The 12,906-nt window shown below is 49.4% G+C and overlaps 1 protein-coding gene across 1 annotated transcript in view; it reads right to left on the minus strand.

Moving 5' to 3' along the window:
- Positions 1–2,737: 2,737 nt before the first annotated feature.
- The window catches only part of gdf5 (growth differentiation factor 5), a 10,761-nt gene continuing 592 nt past the window's right edge, over positions 2,738–12,906 (minus strand). The window contains exon 2 of the mRNA XM_080000266.1: positions 2,738–6,638. Within this exon, the coding sequence (XP_079856392.1) occupies positions 5,647–6,638 (992 nt within the window). The 3' untranslated portion in view covers positions 2,738–5,646. The remainder of the gene's footprint in view (positions 6,639–12,906) is intronic.

Here is a 12,906-nt window from a genome sequence, read left to right on the forward strand (position 1 = left end):
ATCAGATTGGGAGCATATGCTTCTGGTTACACCGGGGCAGCTAAACACAATAGGCCCCCTTCAAGCGGCTTCTCAATCCTGTTCGCTCGGATCTGCCTTGACACTTTGCCACAATCCCCGGCCACAAACAGCAACACAGAAACCCGATCCCGAAAACAAGCCATGTTTCTGTTTTACTACACATTTTTTGGGGGTAGGTTGAGACGGGGCTCTGTAGAGTTCACCCGAGCGTAATCTAATTACGGGTGGCGAGAGCGGGGTTTGCCAGCATGAGAAGCGTACAGACGCGGATCGGATTCCGGGGAGTTCAGCGGAAAAGCTCCACGCAGAGACGCTGCCGACCGGAGGGGAGGGGAAAGGGAAATACAAAAAGGTGCTTTTCAATATCGAAAAGTTAAGATAAAGAACTCAATCAGGGTACTCTGGTTGGGAAAAAAATTACTTTGTCGTGTAAGTACTTGAGTCGTGACGTCGCTTGTCTTTCAAATGCTTGATTTTTGTTACGTTTATTAAGTCTCAATATTTGGCATTTTGTGATCTTTTCAAAGGTCACGTGCATTGAAAAACGCAATTTCATTCTCATCACGTCATCTACATTATTGTCTTGTTTTTTTCCTGACTGAAAGTCCAATGAGTGGAAGAGGAGCGGCCTTTAACCAATCCAGACTCAGTGGAAAAAAAGCCTTATTGCCTGTCCCCGAACAAAATCCCACCAAACCGTTCAGTTTCACGCGGGAGGACATAGAAAAACGTCAGATCGCAACACTGCCCTGCTCTGAACACAGTTCCACAGAGATTTTTTCCGAGTCGGTTTTTTGAACATTTTCAAAATAACTGGAAAGGGCGCTTCGCCGCACGGCGGTCGCCAGCGCAGCGCGAGCGCAATCATCAATTCGATTACGTTTAAATCAAAGGAAAAAAGCAAACACAGATCGGTTGGAGAGATTTCCATCCAACAGTAGCGACGTTCCAGCCGACAACTCCTTTCTTTACGGCCCTTTGTGCCGAAGGAACCGAGCAACAGGAAAAACATAGACGAAAGCAAAGCATGAAGTCAATCTCCCCATTATGTTTCATTTCCTGCCGACCAAACACGCTTTTTCACCGTCATAAATCATAGGAAATATCAGTCACCATAAATCATACATGGAGATTTAAATCAGCTGTTTGTACAATGCAGTGCCTGCATCTTATATAGACTAATGTGTGGAAATGTTTCATAATTAAAGCCAGGCTCCCTCTAAACCCCCCTCGCTCTCTCTTTCTACCTCTGTGGGGAAAAGCCTTTCCCAATCTCTCTTTTTTTTTTTTTTTTTTTTTACAATCCACCTCCTTCGTTCACCCTTTTGCTTCCACTGGTATCACGTGACATGGCTCTGGAAGCGCAAATGCTCTCTACGTTTCCAGCGTCTGATCTCGTCTCCCTCGACTGCGACTATGGCCATTTCTGTGGCCAGAGTCACGCCTCAAGAGGACTTTTACCTTGAAAGAGGTGGTCAAAAGGCCCAAATGCATCAGGTCGAGTATCCTGCGAAGCCATCGAGTACAATGCGTGTCGACTGAGGAAGGGCCAGGATTTTCCCTGGAATTTTCCATGGTTGTGGAATAATTTCCTTCGCATTTCAAGAGGGAGTTCATCTTTTTAAGGTAGAATCGTTGGGTCAAAGAAAAAAAATAAGGACTCTACATCCCTCCATCCATTTCCTTTTCTCCCGTCGGAGGTCGTGGAGCAGTCGATCTTGGCTGAGAATGGGTGTAAGGCGACCGGAACGGGGCGACATTCATTCGAATCGGTTGGAACAATCTGGGGTCTCGAATCGGCCCGCAGGTCTTTAAGAGGTGGGCCTCCGGTGGTCCCATAATAGCGTGCGTCTCGAAAGACGAACCCAAGTCACCCTCATCCCAAAATGTATCGCCTACCGACCTACCGGGCGTCCTCGAAGGTGGAGCAGACCCCCGTAGAGCTCCCATGGTGCATTTCTCCAAGAAGACCATCAGGTTGACAGGTTACAAACCCTCTTCAGGGATGGACAGAGCAACAAAGTAATGGATGCTAATGCGTGAAGAAATTTTAAACGGTGAATATAGAAAGAGGCATCACTGTATTTGTCTTTTTCTCAATTACTACAGTGTTGACTTTCTGAAGGATTTCATCTCCCGTGACGTGGTTTTGGGACACTGATTTAAAGCTACTGAACGTGATTCAAGATTCTTCTTCTTCGAAGACCTACACAGAGAATCGCTTCAGCTCGCTGTGAATTGTGTGTGTGTGTGTGTGTGTGTGTGTGTGTGTGTGTGTGTGTGTGTGTGTGTGTGTGTGGGTGTAGGGCCGTCGCGCCTCCCATAGGCGACTCCGCTGCCCCTCCGTTACTTTATTGAACGAAACAAAAGAAGCGCCGCGCTGAACAGGGATGGTCTCTCAGACCCTGCCAAACCCCAGCACTCACTAGGGCCCCGGTTTGGGGCTTTCAAGAGGCGGTCACCCTCAGTTAGCCACAAACCTGAGGGTGAACCCCAATGAAAATATTGAACGGTGATTTGATTATCACGCCACTCTATTGCGAATGAATGGCTGCTACATTCAGGTCAAACCTAATCATCGGTTACTGTGGATGGATTGAGGAAAAAACATATACCGTATATATATGTTTTTTAATATTATTTGTATATTTGTTTTTAGATGTATTGGTCTACAAGCAGTACACAAGACACAAAGCATGTGCACCAGGTCTTTAAGGAAACATTTTTCATTTTATTCAAAGAAAAAAAACAAAACAAACAACAACAACAACCCATAAACACATCAAATTCCGCACGGAGTCACCAATGTGATTTAAAGTGTGTGGTGGTTTCATTGTGGGTCGGTGAGCAATTAAAAGAGAGAACGTACAGATAAAACAAATGCCCGGTTGAGCTTTTCCAAAGTAAATCTGTGTGGTGTGGCGCTCCCCCGGGATGGGAGCTGAGGGGGCTGACATTCCCGAGCTGCCGCTCCCCCGAGTCTCCCTCCATACATCTGTCCGAGCTCGGCGCGTAACATTCCCTCAGATGGAGCCGCGTGCTGCTCCGCTCCGTCCGGGGGCTGTCGGTTTTGGGAGCCGCCGACTAACAGTGAAATTCTTTCAAGGCTTTTCTTTTTTTTTTTTTTTCTTCCCCCTCTTTTTGGGGGGTATTTTCTCAGCAGGCCCGGCTCGGCCTGCGGACCGTCAGTTTGCATTCTGGGAAGGGGACCGGGGGGGGCGGGGGGGGCAACACTGGCGTGCCTCAGCTTTGATTAAAGGAAATGGTCACATCCCTCTTGTCTCCAAGAGAAACAAGCCATGCGCCCGGCGCCGGCGCTGCGCTGAGGGCCAGCGGACAGGTGCGCCGGACGCCGAGCACATGGAACGCGTCGGAGGGCGTTCCGGGGGCCGGACCGTCGCCAAGCGCCTCGCGCCGTTGCTGCCGCCGCTGCTGCGCGGGCTGCCTAGCAACAACCAAACTGTGGCCCTCTGTTCTGTTTAAGGGGCTGGCAGGTTGTTTCCCCCGCTGGCCCTGCGCTCCGTCTGCGCAAAGTTAATTCCTTGCGGCAGGAGGTTCTTCGGCTTCAAGGTCGGGACAGGCGCCTGTTTTTAAAAAGAGATTACGTCGATAAAGAAAGATTGAATTCACGGCGCGGCCACTCTCTTTGCCAGCTTGGAAACAGGCTTAAAGGTCTCCACGCTGAAAGGAGGAGGCCGATCTGATCTGTGGGTCGGTGCCGACGGGGTCTCTGCAGGCCGTCAGGAGCTGGGTCGGCCCTCCAGCGCCTCGGGGTGCCCTGCTCGTCCTACGTTGCGTATTCGGATCCATCTCTCTCCGCCGCAGACCCGGGATCGTCGGCCCTTCTTCTTCAGATCAGAGCCGCCACGTCCGATCTTTTTGCGGCGAAAATCACTGGGGGCTGTTTCGGGGGTGAAAGGACCCTGCTCTTTCAGCAAACAGAGGCAGTGCAGTTGTGTTTTGAAAGTAACCGGACCAGCGCCTCTGGGAAATCCTTAGTGAGTTAACTGCGGGAGGATTTGCAGGTTGAAGTCGTCCCTCAATATAAATACGTAGTCTTCAGTCACTGAAATGTCCGTCCAGTATTTTTTGCCTCTTTTAAGAGTGTGTTGTGTCCTTTAAATGAAGCCCTTTGCTGGCAACGATGGATTTGCATTTGCTTGTATGACGGATCAGTTGGTTTGAAATATGTACAAACTTTTGAATAAAGCAAAATGTACATGGCCGTCCCGGAGTTGACATTCAACCACGCATCGCGGTCTGGCAGTCGCCACAAATTCACCCTGACCTTAATTTTAAAATTAATTCTTTCGAATCCTCCTCCGAGTTGATTCCTGGTTGTGCTCCTGGTTGTGAGTCGAGTTCTAAACGGGGCGCAACGGTGAACGCCCACAACCAGTCAGGAGCTCGTCCCATCTCACCCTGCTTCCCCTGAGAGGCCTCAACCCCTGAGCCCATAAAAGATTAACCAAGAGGTCGCCCGAAAATCCACCGAGATCCGACCCAGGTTTTGTCTCGAGCGTCCCGTTTGCCATGTCTTAAGTGTCCAGCCGGTTAACTAGTTGATCTGACTGTATCTCCAGCTCACCTCTCGCCAACTCACTCAGAGAAATAAGGCAACATATTTCCAATTCTTCAACCGGTCGTTCTGGGGCAAAATAGTGATTTGGCATCTGAAGGAATTACAAATTCTTTCGATGGTTTAGTCTAGAGCGCCTTGGGGGATGGTGGGCGTCCAACTGATAGGAGCTTGGAGTTGGTTGCCGTGCACCAGCACAGCTCACTCAATCAGCCGTTTGTTATTGGAGAACAGTTTGTGCTATTTTCCCACGTTTAGAGCAGGACGGACGAGCGCTCCATCATCGCTCTGTATTTATACAACACAAATTCTTGTCGTGCTTTACGTGAAAAAAAGAGTCACCCCAGGATAGCAGATAACAATTACTTCTCATCGTACATCCCGCCAGGCCAGATAACCGCTTTAGGGGTTGGAGCGTGTTGCTCAAGGGCACAATGTCAGATAAGTGCTGAAAAAAGGGCATGTTGAGTATATTTCTCTTAATGGTTTCAATAGTATTATCATTGACACAAATAAGGAAATATCCAATTCTGAGGTGAATAAAAACAATATATAACGTTAAAATCAGTTCAATAATATTTTACCGTCTACAGTCTCTTCCTTGCATATAAAAAACATTTATTTGGAAAGTGTCTCATCTTCATAAAGTTGATTTATTCTCTGTTGCGTTGAAGGAGCTTCAACTTGAGGTTGAAATATGACCCAGCGTCAAATGGAGGCAATAAGATGCAACGTCCTCCTTGATCTTCCGAATTCATAAAGGTCTTTGGTATTCAACTTTGAGTCCATTGAATTGAAGAGAAAAGTCTTTGTTGCAGAGCTTCAAATACTCAGTTTTGGGATTCAAAACCAGGTCACTCTTCCTCGGCATCTTTATTTCACCGTTGCTGTCCCTCAGAATTGCTGAAAACATGACAGCCTCCTCCTTTTTTCTCTCTGCCTCTCATTTCTTCCTCTCCCTTCCTTTTTTCACCTCCGTCTTTCTCTCTCTGCACCCTTTTCTCTCGTCTCACCCTCCCGCTCCCTCTTTCCCTTGTGCCACGTCGCTACCTACACCCGCAGGACTCCACCACCATGTCCTCGTACTGCTTGTAGACCACGTTATTGGCCGAGTCAATGTAGAGGATGCTGATTGGACTGAGACGCGTGGGGACGCAGCAGGTGGGCGGAGTCGACTCGGGGTCCATGGAGTTCATCAGCGTCTGTATGATGGCGTGGTTGGTGGGCTCCAGGTGTGAACGGATGGGGAAGTCGCAGACCCCGTCGCAGTGGAAGGCCTCATACTCCAGCGGGGCGATGATCCAGTCGTCCCAGCCCATCTCCTTGAAGTTGACGTGGAGCTGCCGGCGGTGGCATCGCGGCTTGTTCTGCACCTTCACCGCCTGGTGGGGCAGCACGTGCAGGGGCTGCTGCTGCTGCTGCTGCTGCTGGGTGGGCTTCTTGGCACCCCTGGCGGCGGGGGCTCGCCGTGTCCGGCGCTGGGTGAACAGGTACTCGTACACGGTCTTGTTGTCGTGGCCTGACCGCGCCTTGATCTCGTTGTAGAACAGGTCGCGCTTCTCTGTGCGACCGAACGCCAGGAAGAAGGCCTTCTCCTTGGTGGTCCTGCCGGGCCGGGCGAACCCCAGCGCCCGCAGGTCCACAGGGCGTCCACCTCTGTGGTCCAGAGCCTCCAGCTCGAAGCACAGCTGCTGGGAAGGCTGGCTCTGCTGGTTCCTGAAGCCCTTGAAGACCTTCCAGATGTCGAACACCTCCCACTTGGTGCTTCCGCTGCCGGACGGTTCCTCCACAGGGACGGTGTGGAGCAGAGCGGCTTTCTGTTTTCCTACAGCGCAGGTGTACAGCCTCAGGACCGGGGACATGCCACCGCCCGCTGCAGCTCCACCTGCGGGGGATCCCAGGGTAGCGCTGGAGGCTCGGCGGGGGTCCGGGGGGCGTTTCCTCAGGATTCGCAGCTCGGCCCCGAACAAGCTGTCTCGCTCCAGGGAACTGATGTTGAAGTGGTACTTCTGTCTCCTGAGCTGGGGGCCCCGCTCATCTGGGAGGGAAGAAAGGGAAGCAACAGGAGCATGAAACACAAGCGCACATACACAAAAACACACACACACACACACACACACACACACATTTGAATATACCGATCAGACACAACATTGAAACCACTGACAGGCAAAGTGAATAACAGGTCTCATCTGGTTTCAATGGCACCGGTCAAGGGGTGGTATGTGTTCGGCAGCAAGTGAACAGTCAGTTCTTGAAGTTGATGTGTTGGAAGCAGGAAAAATGGGCAAGCGTAAGGATCTGAGCCACTTCGACAAGGACCAAATTGTGATGGCTAGACGACTGGGTCAGAGCATCTCCAGAACGGCAGGTCTTGTGTAGTGTTCCAGCTATGCAGTGGTTAGTACCTACCAAAAGTGGTACAAGGAAGGACAAACGGTGACCCGGCGACAGGGTCATGGGCGCCCATGGCTTAACGATGTGCATGGGGAGCCAAGTCTAGTCCGTCTGGTCCGATCCCACAGAAGAACTACTGCAGCACAAACTGCTGAAAAAGTTAATGCTGCTATGACAGAAAGGTGTCAGAACACACAGTAAATTGCAGACCAGTCAGAGTGTCCATGATGACCTCTGTCCACCACCGAAAGCGCCTACAGTGGGCACGTGAGCGTCACAATTGGACCATGGAGCAATGGAAGAAGGTGGCCTGTTCTGATGAATCACGTTTTCTTCTACATCATGTGGATGGTCGGGGTTAGGGTCCGATTGGATGGAGCATCTGTGGGATGTGTTGGAACAACAAGCGTGATCCATGGGGGCCCCACCTCACAACTTCCAGGGCTTAAAGGATCTGCTGCTAACGTCGTGGTGCCAGATACCACAGGACACCTTCAGAGATGTTGTGGAGTCCATGCCTTCAGAGGGGTTTTCGAGGTGGACCTACACAATATTAGTGGTTATTAGAGGTGGTTTTAATGTTGGGGTTGATCGGTATATATATATATATATATATATATGAAAACATTCACACATACACAAATGGACATGCGTTGTGTTTATGGACAAGCACGCAGAAAAACTAGTAGTAAAAACAAGTAATGCTGATACAAACACAGATATATTAGACACACACACACACACACACACACACACACACACACACTCACACACAGCAAAAGGAAAGAGGGGAAGAAAAAAAACAGCCAAGAGTAAGATTAACAAAAATATTGAAACTTTCCCTTACTGAGTGATTACAGCCTCTCACGTACTCACCCGCCCTCTCTCTCTCCCTCTCTCTCCCCCGCCCTCTTTCTCCCCCCCCTCTCTCCCTCTCTCTCACTCTCTCTCCCCCCACCCCCCCCCCCCCCCTCTCTCTCACACACACACACACACACACACACCAAAACCATATTTAAATGCAATTAAACACACACTCAACCTGCATATAACTGCAGCAATGTGGTGTGTTTTAGTTTGTTGGCAGCGAGGGAAGCGTCAAAACGAAACCTCAAAAGGAAATCCAGTACAGAACTCAGACATACTTGCACACATATGCGGACACTCAAACACTATCTCTCTCTCACACGCAATCACACACAAGCACAAGCAATTAAACGACAACCGCACGACATCAAATACACAAACAGAAAGAAAGTCAGATGTACAAATCCGCTCTGAGTGGAAGCGCTCTCCGGTTCCCAAGGGCTGAGCTCTGGGTGCAGGGCTCGATGTGTGCTCACACCGAAGGCAATGACACGTCTCAGCTCGACGAATTCTGTTCATTCTCTTTGGGGAGCAGGGGATGTGCGGTGCGTTCCCCAGTTCACGATTCGCAGGAGTAGTTTGAACCTCAACTTCACGTGCGGCGCTACGGATCAAACATAAATCAAGATTCAGCAACTCTACTCGAATGGCCCTTTTTTACCCGCTGGAAAACGGGAGGCCGCCGTGACTCCGTAGCGGTAACAACAGCTCCACGCAAACAAAAGTGGAAAATAAAAACACTCCCTGGAGGTTTTTGGACGGGTTGGAAGTGTGCAACAGATATCTCGTTCGAGGTGTCAAAGATTGATCGGTGCACTTGGAATCGGCTGGTCTGCCCGTACAAGGGTCATCCCAGTTCCCTCACCATATGTTCCCTCACCATATGTTCCCTCACCATATGTTCCCTCACCATATGTTCTCTCAGCCCTATTTCCTCTATTGCTAGGAAGGCCCAGATCAGTGAAAGTAGCAAACTGATGGACTGAGTGACGACCCGTTGTTGAAATGTGCACCTTTAGCTGGCGCTGTTACGGGAATCTGCTTGGAAGTTATGCGCCTTTTATTACAAGCCAAGACCATCACCATGCTCCCCATATTTGGCTGGTGGGCACTTCTAAGTTGGCCCATTATCAACCGTCCCAGCAAATCTAGTGATCAGGCAAGCCCTGGTTAAAGCAGGACCACCGCGTGTACTTCCGGTTGACGGTGGAGGGAACGTGGACATGACCTCTCAATACCCTGTTTGTTTGTTCAGAGCTCGGTTTAGGGTTTGTTATTTGCCGCCGTTTGCATGATGGCGAGGAGCGTTCCGTGCTCTGATGTCTGCACGAGGGTCTTCACTGCAAACCGGTAAGACGGACGCAAATTTGTGTGATGTGTCACACTCACACACACACACACACACGCACACACACATACAGTAACACACATTCTCAGACACACAGCAGAGCTCCCCTCCCCTGGCGCTGCCTCCCCTCCTTCGCATTCGGGGGCTTAAGCGTGCATTGAAAAGTACATTAGAACCAGACAGGGCGACCACAGCAGACTGTAAACAGGCCTTCTGCTCCGGTCCTGGAGCTGCTCAGCACCGGCGGACCCTCCACGCCGTCACACGGCATCTGCTGCAGTGGGAACGAAGCTGCGGACCGCGGCCAAAACCCCAGAAGGCGCTGAGAGTGCAAGGGCAGATTAGAGCGGGAGGAAAACCCTCAGAGTTTGGGCGTCGGGGACGGAGGCTGCCACGCTCTGGCTGGGTTCATAGCTCTCTCCGGATCTGTATTTTTGATTGCTGTTTTTACCACTGCTTGTTTTTTATGCACCTTTTTTTTTTTTGTTTTTCCATGTGATCCACCTTTTCCAACTGTGTATTTTCTTGAGCAACTTTTTGCACAGCTAATGCCCAACAGGATAGATACAGTTTTGTTTTGACTTTTTTTTATCTTGTCTATCGTATCTTGAAATGACGTTCCACCACAAGCTAAGCATGAAAGTCATTTAACAAATCAAGGAATAGCTGGTCAAGGTCTCTGCAAAAGAGCCTCTTCCACAGGACTATACATCAGATGACATACACTACCCTCACTGAGTTAGAAGGGTCTGCAATGTAGAGAGGGAAATTCCAGGTTCACAAAGTAAAACCCCCGGTATTTTGAATCAATAATCTGGATTCGCTAATTAGCAGAACTTTGAGATAAATCTAATGAGTGGAATCAGTTGGATCAGTACAGGTGGGAGGGGCCAGAACATCTCAGTCCCGGTCACGCAAAGATGCCCAGAATCTGAGGAAGAGGTTTGACAGTTTGGGGTCACTTTTACTGACCAAAATTGATAATAAATGTTAACCGAAGACGTCTTCTCCAACGAATTCTCAAGCCTGTTACAACTTAACGAGAGGAGAAGGACGAGCGGCAAAGCAGGCGGCAGGTCACACCTCGGAGCCGTAAGACACAGCTCGCGAGCTCAGGACTTCATCCGGCACGACAGAGCACGAGCTGCTCCTTTTGGGCGTCTCTTCAGGTCCCTCAACGAAAAGAGGCCAGCACAACTCGTAAAAGCATCGAGGTCCAACATCTGAAGCAGGACGTCCGGCGGGAAGCCAGCGCGTCGCGTGGCGCGACACGACTGATCTTTATCAATTTGCCTTAAATGAATGAAGATCATGAACTTGTAGTTTCTGCTTCCAACGGATTCAGTGCATCCCATCCAATTTTAAACATTTTGGACTTGCAGTGGAGCTGCACATGTACATATTTTCCATAATTACTTTGACCCTGTCAGTGGAAGGTGAAGGAAGCGGGAAAGAGGAGAAGACAACCTAAGCCCCTTTCCCTCATGGAATCCGAAACATTAGTGGATTAAAAAACAATATTGTGCAAAGGCAGTAGGTAGTCGTTCCCACATCAGCCTTCTTTTTGGAAAAGCTCCGTATGGAGTCTGTTCCCACATGGATGACTGTTCTGTATATAGTACATAATGGGTTTGGGTTAATATGTTTTATCCAGTGTAGTCGGGGTCGTTTGGACAACCTGTCGGCAACGGACCTACAATCTGAACCGGTTTAGTTTTTTCCTGGCTCTCAGAGATCAGCGCTTCGGTTTCCACCTGCCCACCCCCCCACCCCTCCAGGACCGACTCTGTTCCCTCCGCTGACGGAGCCGGGACAGAGCCCCAGTCCCCGGACGCAACAACCCCAACCCAGTGTTATTAAATCAGTGTGATCGTTTTCAACTCCTTTCCCCACATAACACCGATATGGGACAAGGCAAGTGGATTTACAGCTTTCAGTGCACGAGCGAAAGGTGCTTAACTGATCTGTGATCAGGCCACAGCACGATCAGGTAACATGCGATTCACTGAATAGAAGATCATGATCAAGACTGATGATATTCCGTTTTAGCCTTGAATCCTCCGTCCCTGAAATAGATTTGTTCTGGGATTTTTTTTTTCATTTGTTTTTATTTACTATAATCCGGATAATACAATATAATAAAGGTTACCCCGCTAGGGATTTCGGTCTCACCTATTTCAGCTGGTGACAGCTACAGTCTGCATCGCTAATCGATCCAAACAGGCGGTTTAAGATTAAAGAAGTGATGTGAGGAGTGGGGGGACTGCGGTAAAAAGAGAGAAGGAAGGGAAAGATGGGGAGAGGGGGGAGAAGAACGTAAGAAAGAAAGAAAGAAAGAAAGAAAGAAAGAAAGAAAGAAAGAAAGAAAAATTGAAAGAAGATACATTAGACCAGCCACTTCATCTCAAAATAAAAAATTTAAAATACAATTTTCAAATTGTTCCTTGTTACAAAAGATAGAGAGAGAGGGAAACGGAGAGAGAGAGAGAGAGTGAGAGAGAGAGAGAGAGAGAGAGAGGGAGCGAGAGAGAGAGAGTGAGAGAGAGAAAGAGAGAGAGAGAGAGAGAGAGAGAGAAAGACAGAGAGAGAGAGAAAGAGAGGAAGAGAGAGAGAGAGAAAGACAGAGAGAGATAGAGAGAGAGAGAGGAAGAGAGAGAGAGAGAGAGAATGGGGCAAGGGGAGGAAATGTGTTCCGGGCGTTGGTGACACCGTCCCTCACCCCTTCCCGATGGAGAGGCGGAGGAGGAAGAGGAAGAGAGGGAGGTGAAGGGAGGGAGGGGGTCACTGGCGATTTGCTAAGGCCACGCTGAACAAATAAAGGCGTAATTAAAAGTACATTAAGTGCTTGAAATGTAAACCTTTAGTGGGGCTAGAAATATTAAACGTGGCTCGTTTAAACATCATTTTAAACACTTTTACGCGGTAAAGACAACATGACACCAGGGGGGCCCGGCGGGCTTGTGGCTCTGAGCCGTGTTTATTTGCTCGCCCGGGGCCGTATATCACCCGGGCCATCGGGGCTGCCGGTGGCTAACCAGATGGCTAGAAACACAAATATAAATACACACACACACACACACACACACACACACACACACACACACACACACACACACACATACACACACACACACACACACACACACACACACACACACACACACACACACACACACACACACACACACACTCACTCACTCACACACATAAATGTGAACATGCGAGCATCATTGGAACATGGATCCACTTCCCACAGTTCAGAAGCCGGTCACAGAACGATCAGTAGTTCACTACTGGATGAACGTGTGAATCAAGTTCATAAACGTTGAGAGATCGTCATTTCCCGCTCTGAGGCGGTTACACCCTGAGTCCTACGGCTAGATATTTCACTCCAATGACACAAAACAGAAAGGTGAAAGGTTTCGGAAGCGGACAGGGGTTAGAGGTTAGTGGAGTGTGGAAGGGTTTGGAGATATAGTTCCCCACGTCTTTTTCATCTCCTCCAGCAGTTTTACGGCCTGTGTGGCAGAGGTGGAAGGTTCCAGGTTCAGGGAGGGAAAGTCCTCCCCGGTATTTGGAGTCCACCACCTGGGTTTGTTAATTAGCATCAACCCAGAGGTCCAACTAAGTCTAATGAGTGGGATCAGCTGGATCAGGCCATGGGGTGGAGCAAAAGCATTGCTGGATTTTTAAC

Source organism: Zeus faber, assembly GCF_960531495.2.
Source record: "Zeus faber genome assembly, chromosome: 5".
Lineage (NCBI taxonomy): Eukaryota > Metazoa > Chordata > Actinopteri > Zeiformes > Zeidae > Zeus > Zeus faber.